This window comes from Pelophylax lessonae (genome assembly GCF_965119305.1).
Source record: "Pelophylax lessonae genome assembly, chromosome: 3".
Classification (NCBI taxonomy): domain Eukaryota; kingdom Metazoa; phylum Chordata; class Amphibia; order Anura; family Ranidae; genus Pelophylax; species Pelophylax lessonae.
Window position 1 is genome coordinate 287,058,968 of NC_138770.1, and position 14,488 is coordinate 287,073,455.

The following is a 14,488-nucleotide window of genomic DNA, read 5'->3' on the forward strand; positions in this document are numbered from 1 at the left end:
AATGGCAATGTACAAATGTGAATAATCTTTGTGCCAGGAGTGCTGGAATGTCAAAATAACAAAACATGCTTTTACCAATGGCACAACAGCCGCCCATGTGAAAGGGGCCTAAGGTCTGACGAGTCCTCCAAGCACTGAGTGGAGACCCCCCTCCCCAGCAGCCATGTGCATTGTCACTTTCTCCTGTAGCCGCAGTCAGCATTAGGAAGTCCTCCACTGTACAGTATGACTTTGTACGCCGAGGGCAATTCCCAGCGGTTAATCCCATCTCTACCTCGCCCTATCCTTTCCCAGGCCTCCTCTTCTCTTCCTCCCTCCCTTCACTCCAGGGTGACTCATCCCACTTCCCTGTCGTCCTAGGCAACCAGGCGCGCCCATCCAGCGCACAGCGCTCCGCCTTTGCGGCAAAGCTATTGGCTGTCACGTCTGTCCCTCCGTGGGTTGCTCTGGCGAATGGGCGTGTTCCCCATGGTGGGTGACTGGGAAGCTCGCTGTGTCAGGGTTTAGGGAGAAGGGAGCCTGGACATGTACAGCGCCACATAGCGGCCTCGGTTAGCTTCTTCCTGTCCGACTGTGTGTATAGTGAACGCGGCCCGTGTGCCCACTCCGTCCTCAAGTAGCTCACGGAGTGCCAGGGACATGAAGGTGACGGTGGACTTTGAGGAGTGTCTGAAGGACTCGCCCCGGTTCAGGTAAAGTCGGGGCTGGTGCTGTAATAGGGGGAGGAGGGGAGAATTCTGAAACTAACTGAAAGTAGTGTGGCGGTGCCATGGAAGGCTCGGGGCGCTCCGGGGTAGCCTTGCACTGCACGGTCCTGAAGGGGACAGCTGTGTTTGTTTATGAGGGGTCAGAGCTCACACTCAGCGACTGGGAGCAGGAAGTGTGACACTAGGGAAGTACTGATCTGTGGAGGACAACATACACAAGGCTGACACTGGGGGGCATCATCATCTACTGACCTCATACCACATCCTACACATGGATCTACTGACCCCATACCACATCCTACCTACCTGTCCTATACATGGATCTCATCGACTGACCCCATACCACATCCTACCTACCTACCTGTCCTACACATGGATCTCATCTACTGACCCCATACCACATCCTACCTACCTACCTGTCCTATACATGGATCTCATCTACTGACCCCATACCACATCCTACCTACCTACCTGTCCTACACATGGATCTCATCTACTGACCCCATACCACATCCTACCTACCTACCTGTCCTACACATGGATCTCATCTACTGACCCCATACTACTTCCTACCTACCCACCTGTCCTACACATGGATCTCATCTACTGACCCCATACCACTTCCTACCTACCTACCTGTCCTACACATGGATCTCATCTACTGACCCCATACCACATCCTACCTACCTGTCCTACACATGGATCTCATCTACTGACCCCATACCACATCCTACCTACCTACCCGTCCTATACATGGATCTCATCTACTGACCCCATACCACATCCTACCTACCTGTCCTACACATGGATCTCATCTACTGACCCCATACCACATCCTACCTACCTACCTGTCCTACACATGGATCTCATCTACTGACCCCATACCACATCCTACCTACCTACCTGTCCTATACATGGATCTCATCTACTGACCCCATACCACATCCTACCTACCTACCTGTCCTACACATGGATCTCATCTACTGACCCCATACCACATCCTACCTACCTACCTGTCCTACACATGGATCTCATCTACTGACTCCATACTACTTCCTACCTACCCACCTGTCCTACACATGGATCTCATCTACTGACTCCATACTACTTCCTACCTACCCACCTGTCCTACACATGGATCTCATCTACTGACCCCATACCACTTCCTACCTACCTACCTGTCCTACACATGGATCTCATCTACTGACCCCATACCACATCCTACCTACCTGTCCTACACATGGATCTCATCTACTGACCCCATACCACTTCCTACCTACCTACCTACCTACCTACCTACCTGTCCTACACATGGATCTCATCTACTGACCCCATACCACATCCTACCTACCTACCTGTCCTACACATGGATCTCATCTACTGACCCCATACCACTTCCTACCTACCTACCTGTCCTACACATGGATCTCATCTACTGACCCCATACCACATCCTACACATGGATCTCATCTACTGACCCCATACCACTTCCTACCTACCTACCTACCTGTCCTACACATGGATCTCATCTACTGACCCCATACCACTTCCTACCTACCTACCTGTCCTACACATGGATCTCATCTACTGACCCCATACCACATCCTACCTACCTACCTGTCATACACACGGATCTCATCTACTGACCCCATACCACATCCTACCTACCTACCTGTCCTACACATGGATCTCATCTACTGACCCCATACCATATCCTACCTACCTGTCCTACACATGGATCTCATCTACTGACCCCATACCACTTCCTACCTACCTACCTGTCCTACACATGGATCTCATCTACTGACCCCATACCACATCCTACCTACCTACCTGTCCTATACATGGATCTCATCTACTGACCCCATACCACATCCTACCTACCTACCTGTCCTACACATGGATCTCATCTACTGACCCCATACCACATCCTACCTACCTACCTGTCCTACACATGGATCTCATCTACTGACCCCATACTACTTCCTACCTACCCACCTGTCCTACACATGGATCTCATCTACTGACCCCATACCACTTCCTACCTACCTACCTGTCCTACACATGGATCTCATCTACTGACCCCATACCACATCCTACCTACCTGTCCTACACATGGATCTCATCTACTGACCCCATACCACATCCTACCTACCTACCTGTCCTATACATGGATCTCATCTACTGACCCCATACCACATCCTACCTACCTGTCCTACACATGGATCTCATCTACTGACCCCATACCACATCCTACCTACCTACCTGTCCTACACATGGATCTCATCTACTGACCCCATACCACATCCTACCTACCTACCTGTCCTATACATGGATCTCATCTACTGACCCCATACCACATCCTACCTACCTACCTGTCCTACACATGGATCTCATCTACTGACCCCATACCACATCCTACCTACCTACCTGTCCTACACATGGATCTCATCTACTGACTCCATACTACTTCCTACCTACCCACCTGTCCTACACATGGATCTCATCTACTGACTCCATACTACTTCCTACCTACCCACCTGTCCTACACATGGATCTCATCTACTGACCCCATACCACTTCCTACCTACCTACCTGTCCTACACATGGATCTCATCTACTGACCCCATACCACATCCTACCTACCTGTCCTACACATGGATCTCATCTACTGACCCCATACCACTTCCTACCTACCTACCTACCTACCTACCTACCTGTCCTACACATGGATCTCATCTACTGACCCCATACCACATCCTACCTACCTACCTGTCCTACACATGGATCTCATCTACTGACCCCATACCACTTCCTACCTACCTACCTGTCCTACACATGGATCTCATCTACTGACCCCATACCACATCCTACACATGGATCTCATCTACTGACCCCATACCACTTCCTACCTACCTACCTACCTGTCCTACACATGGATCTCATCTACTGACCCCATACCACTTCCTACCTACCTACCTGTCCTACACATGGATCTCATCTACTGACCCCATACCACATCCTACCTACCTACCTGTCATACACACGGATCTCATCTACTGACCCCATACCACATCCTACCTACCTACCTGTCCTACACATGGATCTCATCTACTGACCCCATACCATATCCTACCTACCTGTCCTACACATGGATCTCATCTACTGACCCCATACCACTTCCTACCTACCTACCTGTCCTACACATGGATCTCATCTACTGACCCCATACTACTTCCTACCTACCTACCCACCTGTCCTACACATGGATCTCATCCACCAGTCACACACTGGGGGGGCATCATCATCTACTCACCAATTCCTACCTGTCCAACACATGGATCTCATCCATCAATCACAGGCCTCAAGGTGGTGAACAGGACAGAATCCCAAGTGTGACACCACTCACTGAACCATGATGCGTTATCAGGACACTGGACCCCTGGAGATGACGTATTGAAGGATTAGAAAACCCATCACCCTGTACAGTGTGGTGGAGATTTACTAAATCTGGAGCACTCAGGATCTGGTGCAGCTCTGCATAATAACCATTTACCTTTTAGCTTCAGCTTGTTCAGTTAAAGTTGAAATTAATTCCCACCTCTGACTTGTACCTATAGGTAAGCCTATAATAAGGCTTGCCTATATAGGTACTGTAAATATTTCCTAAATGTGCACCGTTTAGGAGATATTCACTGTATATGCAACCGATGACGTTAGTGGCGCATGCACTCTGAAGGCCACCCGGGTCGTTCCTTTAGAGTACTGTGCTGCAAACGGTGGCTCCCCTGTGCATGCGCAGGAGTGACGTCATCGCGGCTCAAGCCAGTCACACAGCCAGAGTCTGCGTACCCAGAAGAAAGACCAGGTGAAGATAGACGCGGCCTCCAGCAGCAACAGCATACAGCTGTAGCGCTTCATTATGCGATGCATACTAACACATTCTGACATGACCTTTCAGGTCAGAAAAAAAAAAAAAACACTCAGCGGTGTACAACCGATTTGACAGTAAAACCTGGAAGCTGATTGGTTTCTATGCAGAGCTGCACCAGATTTTGCACTCTTCAGTTTTAAATAAACCCTGAGCTTGGTGGGTTGGGTCAGACTCTGTTTTACTTTTTATTTCTCTAGCATGATTCGCTAAGTGAACAATCTCTCCTACTTTAGTAAATCGTCCCCATTTGCTTCCTCCTGTGGGACCTCCAACGTTGGTCATATGCAGTGCGATAAAACTGAATGACTGATCTTTTGACAAAACCATTGTATAAAGCCCCGTACAATGATTAAGCACACAGTCAGTGTGTGAAACGCGTCTACCTTGTCACGATTGTCATATTTGGATGTCCAGTCAATAAATCTGGATTTTGACTCAACCTGGAGTGCTGCCAATTCCTTTTCTTTTATAAAACCCCATACACACGTACCGAATGTCGGCCGAACGATCAGCCGTCTTTTGTCCGGTGCTGTCCTGTCGGCTGAAAAGTGATAAAGGCTCCTTTCACACACTCCGTCCGTTGGACGGAGTCCGTTTTTCTCAGCGGGGGATCGAGCCGCCGATCCCCCGCTGAGCAGGAGGATGACAGCTGTGTCTCCATGCTGTGTGCGGAGACACAGCTGTCAGTTCCCCATGTATCTCTATGGGGGAAATCGGATGGGAACGGACCGTTTGTCCGACATCCGATGCCCCATAGGAATGCATGGGGGGACCGTTCAGATCCGCCAAAAAAACGGACAGGCGGATCTGAACGGTCCGCCTGTGTGAAAGGGGCCAAAGACTGCACACAAATTTTGTCGGCCAACAACAGCCGACTGCAGAAGTGATGTCATGTGATGGTTTACTTTCCGTTTGTTTTTTCTTCTCTGAGCATGCCCAGTCTTGCTAATCTGCTGTTTGTCGGCCCAATTCTGTACTGACTGGCGAACAATCGGCCGTTCTGGTGACGGCCAACAAATATTTTAAAGTCTGCACGACAGATTCTGTTCGGCTGTTGGCTGTCGGAAGCATCATACTAACAAGCCTACAATCGGCCGATCGATCGGCGGGCCGAATATTTACGGCCGACAATCGGTACGTGTGTACGGGGCTTTAGACATTAATCGAGCAAGACAAAAATGTCGTGTCCGAGTGGTGAGCAACAGATAGACAGTTTGTCTGCCGGTTATGGTGTAAAAAAAAAAATAGTGATGGTACAGAGTCAATTGGTGATTTTTTTTTTTTTTTTTTACCAAGTGATTCCCATGCCATTTCCAACTGCTTAGGAACACAAAAGGAAACCAGTGCTTCCATCCATTCAGCTTGATATGAATGGTTTATATACAAAATCGGGTAAAACTTAAAAAAAAACAAACATTTTTTTTGCTCAGTTTATTTGGTTGATTTATTTATAGCACCATGTATGGCCACCATAAGGCTGACCAATACACTAGGCAATCCCCTTTAGATTTATTTTCAACTATTTGGGACAAGGGTCTGCCTGAATGGATACAACCTGTTATTTGTGGATGAGCTTGGACGTCCTCTGAACTCCTCACCATCAGAACTTCCAAGTCATGCTTTTTTTACTCCAGTCAGCAGCAGGTCAGGTCATCCCCCCACCCCACCCTTGTTTACAGATGATCACAATATTTCTGCATCTATGGCAAATCATTTGTCCCTAACCACATGTGATCACTCCATATGAAATTCAATGTAGCCGCTGTCAACTTGTCATTAACTTGTACAGGCCTCCCAGCCACAGTTCACATAAACCTGTGATCCCCTCCACAGGAATCTACTATCCAAAAGTGATTGTAAAGTCTCATGTTTTCTTTTTTTTGTTAAATAACAAACATGTTCTACTTCCCAGCTCTGTGCAGTTGGTTTTGCACAGAGCAACCCCGATCCTCCTCTTTGCTGCTCCTGTCGCATGCCCCCACAGCAAGCAGTATGCTATGGGGGTACCTGATCCGAGCTGCAGCTGACCGTGTCCATTCAGACACGGAGCTGCTGTTTGGCCCCGTCCCCTCTCTCTCCCGATTGGCTAGCTCATTTTGATAGCAGCAGGAGCCAATAACGCTGCTGCTGGGTCTCAGCCAATTGGGAGGGAGAGTCCCGAGCTGCAGAGGGACTCATGGTCATCGCTGGATAGAGATGGGGCTCAGGTAAGTGTTAGGGGGTGCTGGGGTGGCTTCTACACCCAGATGGCTTTTTATTTTAATGCATTAGGATAAAAAAACTTTGGCCTTTACAACTCGTTTAATCACCGGTGTAAATGTAACTTGAAGTTGCGCATAGATGGCACAAATTTAACTTTAGGGGAGGGGAGAGAGCGACAACAATGGACTGAATACCTGGACAGTGACTTTCCTTGTAGACTTACCATAGGGCTTTGGTTGTTGTCCCTCCTTTCCTCTCACCTGAAGCCAGCTGCTGGTAACCCATCATGTGACCAGACCAGAGGGCCATGAGAATATAGCAATAGTAAAAGCATCTTTCTTCTACAGGGTAGGTAATATAGGCGTTAGAAAAGGGTGGGAACAGTTTAAAGACAAGAAGTTAAAGCAGTTCTTCCCAACTCTATTCAACAACATAAACTAGTAACATAAATGGGTATAGTGTGGAGCTTCACTTTTGTTTTTGGTAAAAGTCCCACTCTGGCTTATTTTCTCTGTAATTAGTATTGCCAGTCATCATATTTAGTAAATATCAGCTCTTTATCCTGATTATTGTCACATCCACACGAGTAGTATAAATTCTATGTTCTCTTCAATATACATTGAAATGCAGTGGTGTGATGAAAGTGATTGCTTGCTAAATGTTTAAAGTGGAATTAATTGGTGTCTTAAAAGAGCTGATTTCTGTGATCTTTCCTAAACTGAACCAATAAGACTACCTTAAAGCTGGATACACATTATACAATTTTGGTTGTTCAATTTCCCTTAGATTTACCTTCAGTTGTGTAGTGCAAGAGTCTGCCTGATTGTATACAAAGTTTGATCTCCTATTATATGGTTTTGGTAAATGTAAGACCCCGTTCACACAGGGGCGACGCTACTTGCCGGGGCGACCTGTGAAGTCGCGGTGCACAGCACGGACTTCATATCATTGAAGTCTATGCAAGTCGCCTCCAAGTCGCCCCAAAGTAGTACAGGACCCTTTTTATAAGTCGGGGGGACTTGTGTCGCTCCTATTAGAACGGGTCCTGTGCTAATCAATGGCAGGTGACCGACCGCGACTTGTCAGGCGACCAAGTCGCCTGACAAGTCGCGCTAGTGTGAATGGGGACTAAAGGAAAGTTGTACAAATATTGTATAGCGTGTAGCCAGCTTAACATCCAACATGTTCTCAGAGCCCTGTTATGTATGAAGGCAGGTTGTGGTGTCTTGGAATATTCTGAAATTCTCTAGAAATTGCTGTTACTCTTTTACATTTATACGAGACATTTAGTAAAAAAGATGCAAATTCATATGATGGGAAGGTACTTGTGTGTGGAAAAATGTTTTGCAAGACAGATTATTCAGAGTCTGAGTCATGGATGCTTGGCCAGTCACTCTTTAATGTTCAGGGCCCATTTTGGCCTTTCACACTTGTGCGACTTGGGACTGCAAAGTGACAAGTCGTACTCCATGATTTCCAATGAGTACCGTTCATATCTGTGCGACTTCAAGTTGCAACGACTTCAAAGTAGTCCCTGCACTACTTTGGGCAGGGACTTTAATACTTTTTGAGGTCCATAGACATAGGCATTGCTTCAAGTCCAGTCAAAATCGCGGTAAAATTGTGCGACTTTTAGGTGGTTGTAAAGTAGAATTTTTTTTTTTTTTTTTTATTACTATTAAAAAAGCAAACGTGTTAGGCCTCCTTCACATGACTGGGTAGCATGGCTGGTGGATCCTTGGTGCTGGAATGACGGTCAGCTGTGGCGGGCCGCTCAGCTGATATGAACTACCAGTAGGCTGACAGCCGCCTCTGCTGTTTTTGCATGTAGCCGCACACAGAGCAGTTAGGGACAGATTAAAGAGTTGTTATACTTATGTGCTCTGTGCAGTAGTATTGCACAGAGTGGCCCCGAATCTCCTCTACTGGGGTCCTCTCTGGCGGTCTTGACTCTTCCTTCTATATCTGTCACCATAGCAAGCCGTGTGCTGTGGAGGCAGACATGCGGGCTTGCTCCCCGAGTTGGGCTGTGTGCATCCATAGACGCAAACAGCATGGTTCAGCCCTGCCTCTGTGTCCTTTGAGGAATGGAACACAGACAAGCACTGCTGCCGATGGGCACAGCACTGGATCGAGACAGGACTCTGGGATATTTTTAGAGGGGGAGGGGTGATACAATTGCTAGGACATGTTTTACCTTATTGCAGAGATTGCGTTAGGATAGAATCATTTTATACCAGCATTCGCACAGGCATTTAGCCTTTGCAGGAATTGACTAATGGAATATGGATCTATCTTTCCCAAAGTCAAAGGACTACATCTTGGCAGGATACAACTCGTCCTTGTTCTCCCATCTGCCTCCACCACCTCAATCTCAAAGCCACATCATGTTTGCATTTTATCTGCTTATGTTCTAATCGCTTACTCAACATGTGCTACCTTGTTCATGATCCCTGGGCTTTCCCCAGGGCATTTAGGTATTTGTTGGTACCTTCATTTATTAATATATATTAAAAAAAAACGAATTCCTGTGACTGTAATTGACAGCTGTGTGCAGATAGCTGTGGCTGCTAAGCCCATACAGTGCAACGACAGGTTACCGGTGGCCCCAGCTATTTGCAACTGTTTGGACAGCCAGTAATTACCTGTGATTATTGTGGCTGGGCTTTACATGAACTTAATCCAGCCACGATCACCACAGGTAATCTCTGTCTATGCACTGTACAGGCTCGGCAGCTACATCTATCTGCATGCAGCTGTCACTCCCAGCCATAGGAATCTGTGCAATGACAGGTTGGTGCAGCAAGCGATTTCCTGCGGTTATTGTGGCTGGATGCAGTTTGTGTACATCAGTCATGATCACCATAGGTAATCACAGGCGCTGTGAACAATAATGAATAACTGTGGCCACCAATAGCCTGTATGTGCTTGGTGGCGGCACCTATCTGCATACATCTGTTAATCTCAGCAGCAGGGATCATCAGATTCTTGTTGCTGGGAATAGCTGTGTGGCTAAATGCCTGTGCGAATGCTACCTTAGCTGGTCATAGAAGATCCAAATTTTGGACAATTCCTTCAGACACCACCCTGCTCGGCAAACTTTGAGAAATAAAAGGAGCCAGAAGGAAAACTAATCGGCTGAGTTGTGAATGCAGCCAATCAGATGCATTGCCTGTTCAGGTATTCTGATTGATGCGGGTGCTAGCTGTCAGAATACAATAGCTGATAGGGGAGATTTGTTTGTTCACACCATTTAACATGGATGGAGAAATCTTTGGAGTTCCCTTGATCGGCCAAGTTCAGTGCCCAGAGATCTTTACTTTTATGGTCTTATTTACAGTACACTGTGCATGTGATAAGACACCGCACTGTGTAAAGCTGGCTAAGTATATCAAGATTTCTAGGCCCGGCACTGTACTGGTTTAAACAGTGGAATTCTGAGTATTCCAGTATCAGCGCTTAACAGCATGGATGGGTGAATCTCCCCTGTTGGCTATTTCCAGTATTGTGCTAAGGCCCATTCATTTTGAAGCTTTCCTTTAACACGGGTTGTAACACACCCCAGCACCACAACACAGATGGTTCTGATCCCTTCCAATGTAAACACAAAGGGAAGCAATGTGATTACAGCGTTCTGCTACAAGCGTTCTATGGGGTGCTGTACAATAAGATCTGGCACTAATAATTTCTGGACTTCTTGCATGACCCCAGCTCTTACTGACAGCCAGTGTTTCCAGCACCAGAAGCTGCCAGATCCAACAGACCGGGTGCTGTTTTAAAATGGCCTGGGGACAGACAAGTACTTTTTGGTGCTTTTTGCAGAAACACACTACAATCCATTTAACATGGTTTCTTATGGGCCACTTTTTTTAACTACTTGCATGTGTGTGTATATATATATATATACACACACGTTGCGATTTTCAAGTGGTTTACCAGGATTATGGCTAAAGATATCAGCCATAGCCTTGATATTGTTTTTTCAGTCAGCGGCTTACTTTCTCATGAAAGTGTTCTGAGCGGCTCATGAGCTGCCGGAACGCTTTTAGAAGTTGCAGGAGGGGACAACCCCCCCCCCCCCACCTTGATATGACGGTTCGGCCAGCTGGTGACAGGCGATAAGACTAGATCGTCTGTGATCGCTTCTACGGCTTGGAGGACTGGAGCGGCTTCTGGTCCAGGGTAAAAGTAAGCAATAATTTTTTTTTTTTTTTTTGATCTTTTGCTTTTAAAGGTAAAGATGCGATATGGGGACTTTTTTTTTTGACAGATCTCTCCATAAAGAGGACCTGTCATCCTTATTTCTATTACAAGGGATGTTTACATTCCTTGTAATAGGAATAAAAGTGATAAAAAATTACCATCCCCATCACGCTCGATCGCTGAAGCGAATGCATTCATATGTAAACAGTGTTCGCACCACACGTGTGAGGTATCGTTGCAAACGTTAGATAATTCTAGTGGTAAACCTCCTCTGTAACTAAACAGGTAACCTGTAATTGCGTTTAAGCCCCGGTTCACGCTTATGCGAGTGCGGGGTTCGCATGTAATGTCGGAGCGCACTGCTCCTTCATTACATGCGATCGGCTGTGCGGTGCGAGTTTAGCCATACACTTTGTATGGCTAAATTTGCACCGCACCCGCAGCAAACACGCACAGAACCCTTTTTGGCAGCTGCATCAGGATCGGTTCACACTTGTGCGATCTGATCCTGTGCGAACTGCAAGATCGCACTGCGATATGCGATCAAACTGGGGGTGTTGTTAAGATTTCATTGACACCCCCAGCGTATCGCATATGGCAGTGTGAACTGCCGGGGGTGCGTGTGCGATGCGGGAACAGGCTGCGAATTCGCAGCCTTCCCGCATCGCATAAGTGTGAACCGGACCTAAAGCTTTGCCTATGGAGATTTTAAAAATTGGCACTGCAGTCTGTAAAAACAAAAAATGAAAAGTCAGCAGCTACAAATACTGTAGCTGCTGACTTTTAACATAAGGGCAACCACCTGTCCGGGGAGCCTGTGATGGTGGCACCCCTAGCCAGTTCGTCAGTCGGTTTTGGGTGCAGGCACTGGCGTCTGTAGGGAAATAGGAAGTAAAGCCTTGTGGCTTCACAGCCTGTTTTCTACTGCACATGTGTGAGTCACACTGCACTTTCTGAATGGTCCCGCTGTCTTCTAGGACTTGTGTGTCACCCAGAAGGCAGCGGAGAGAAGAAGGAGGAGATAGAAATGTCATAGAAGTGGGAGCGTGTATCTTTTCAAAACCTGGTACCTGCTCCCCACAAAAAGTGCCAAATGTGATAGTGGAGGGGAGGAGGGTGCGAACAAGTTGAGCTGCCCCTTTTGATTGGAGCTCTGCTTTAAGTACCGTAGTTTGTCGCCATTCCACAAGTGTGCCCAATTTTAAAGTGTGACATGATGGGTATCTATTTACTCGAGGTAATATCATCTTTCATATTATACAAAAAAATTAGGGTATATGTTTTGTTTTTAATTCATTAAAATGTATTCAACATTGCATTTGAAACACCGCTGCGCATGTAACGTGTGATAAACAAAATTGCAGCGATCGCCATTTTATTCCCTAGGATCTCTGCTAAAAAAAATATATACAATGTTTGGGGGTTATAAGTAATTTTCTACCAAAAAATACTGACCTAAACTTGTAAAGAAAAAGTGCCAGAAAAAGCCTGCTCAGCAAGTGATTAAACGCAAAAAGGTGCATTTTTGGTTCAATAGACTTCAACGGACATGCTGCAGAAAAGCATGTAGTGCATTTCTAATGCGTTTTGCGTTTTTTAATCTGCCTAACAGGAAATTTGCAAAAAAAAAAAAAATGCATACAAAAGGCATCGAACAACGCGTGTGCAAAAACGCAAAATGAACTGCAGAAACAAATGAAAAGCAAACTGCATAGGTGTGAACCAGGCCTTAAAGTTGCACTCGGGGCTCAAGTGGTTTAGCACTCTAACATTGTTGTAGTTTGTCTCTTTAGGTGGTTGGCATTGGCAACCTCTGTATTTTCCCCCACCGTAGGCTTGTTATTGAATACATGAATGGAGCCCGGTCTGTAGGAATGCCAGGTGCTTTTTGCTCTAATGCCCCATACACACGTGCAGATTATCTGCAGACTTTTGTCTGCAGACTTACCAAAACCATATAATATGAGGTCAAACCTAAACACTTTCAATTTGTATGCAATCCGGCAGGCCCTTGCACTACATAGAAAAGGTAAGTCTGCAGACAAAAGTCTGCAGATAATCTGCACGTGTGTACGGGGCATAAGCTCTGGAAGATGCATGGAGTCTGCTGTATTTTGGTGTGCTCATCTTACTGCAAGCAAGTGCAATCCCCGTAGACCTCAATGAACTCTAGGCTTGCTGTGCTTGGCTCTGTGATTGGAGGCAGTGGGAGCACACATGTGGATGAACTGGCACTTAAAGTTCAGTTTTCACAGAGCCAGAAAGTATTTTATTTCCCTTATCAGCAATGTTTAGCAACTGTTCCTCTATGGTTTCCAGTAGTTGAAGCGCGGCACCGCAGGCTTTCTGCATAGTAATAGAGTTCAGGGATTCCTCCATACTAAAAGAAAGCAGTTAGGTTTGATAACATTGTTTAGATTTCAGTCTGGTGTTTCTGTTTTACATGATGACTGATCTGATGTCACCTACCGTGGTGATTTACTAAAGGAGCACCTTTTTTAGTTAGCTGAGTTAACCTTTGAATATCTCACTGTGTGAAGGTGGAATATTATAAAATTAGATTTTCCTTTTGCATGTGATTGGATAATTATCCATTGAGCTGCATAAATAATTCACAGGGGCACATACCAGTTGTTTTCTATGTGTCCTGTTTACACTATGGCGCTTCGTTGAGGTGCAGTGCATTGCATAAGAATGTAGCAAGTCTGCAAACATATGCAGCTCAACACAGGGCACTGTATATCCTCTCACTGCAGCACCTTGCAATGATTTGTAAACTGTGCAATGTGTTGTAACAATGCATCGCACTACTCCTCACCAGTGGTGTATTTAGGATTTGTGCTGCCCTAGGCTGGACTAAACTGGTGCACCCCCTAATTTAAATATGACGCACCCATTCCTGTAAAAGCCACACCTCTTCCTGTTTATGACCCGCCCTGTCATCTGTAAACCACAGACCACAACCCCAGTCTATCAGTGCCCATCAGTGTAGCCTCATCAGTGCCCATCATCATACCATCATATCATACCAGGAGGTAGCAGCTTGACCACTTTATGGGGGTGCCAGACTGATTTGCCTCCTGGACCCTGCCCTCCAGCCCAATTCGCCCTATAAGACTGGCACTATAGTAAAAGTGTGTAGCGCAAGCCAGCAGGGACCCTTTTTTAGTGGGCGAGCCGGGAGGAGGCTGTTTTTTTCTCGTGCGTGGTGCAGCCTTTTTGCTGCCCCCCCTGCAAAGTGCTGCCCTAGGCCAAGATACAGCATTGCTCCTCACTGCCTCCACATTAAGTATACCAGCGCACATGTTTTAGCTTTTGGGCTGGTGTGAAAAAGATCTACATGGAGTATAGTTGGTCATACACTGATGTAACAGACTCGTCCAGCCATGCTATACAGCAAGGATGAATCGTTGTATTTTGATTGCTGATTCTACCAGCTGTC

General features: G+C 46.4%; 1 protein-coding gene across 3 annotated transcripts in view; it reads left to right on the forward strand.

The window, feature by feature from the left end:
- Nucleotides 1-462: 462 nt before the first annotated feature.
- ACAP2 (ArfGAP with coiled-coil, ankyrin repeat and PH domains 2) overlaps nucleotides 463-14,488 on the forward strand; it is a 162,291-nt gene continuing 148,265 nt past the window's right edge. For all 3 annotated transcript variants that reach the window (XM_082249893.1, XM_082249895.1, XM_082249894.1), the window contains exon 1: nucleotides 463-692. In XM_082249893.1, coding sequence (XP_082106019.1) covers nucleotides 640-692 — 53 coding nt within the window. In that variant the 5' untranslated portion in view covers nucleotides 463-639. The remainder of the gene's footprint in view (nucleotides 693-14,488) is intronic.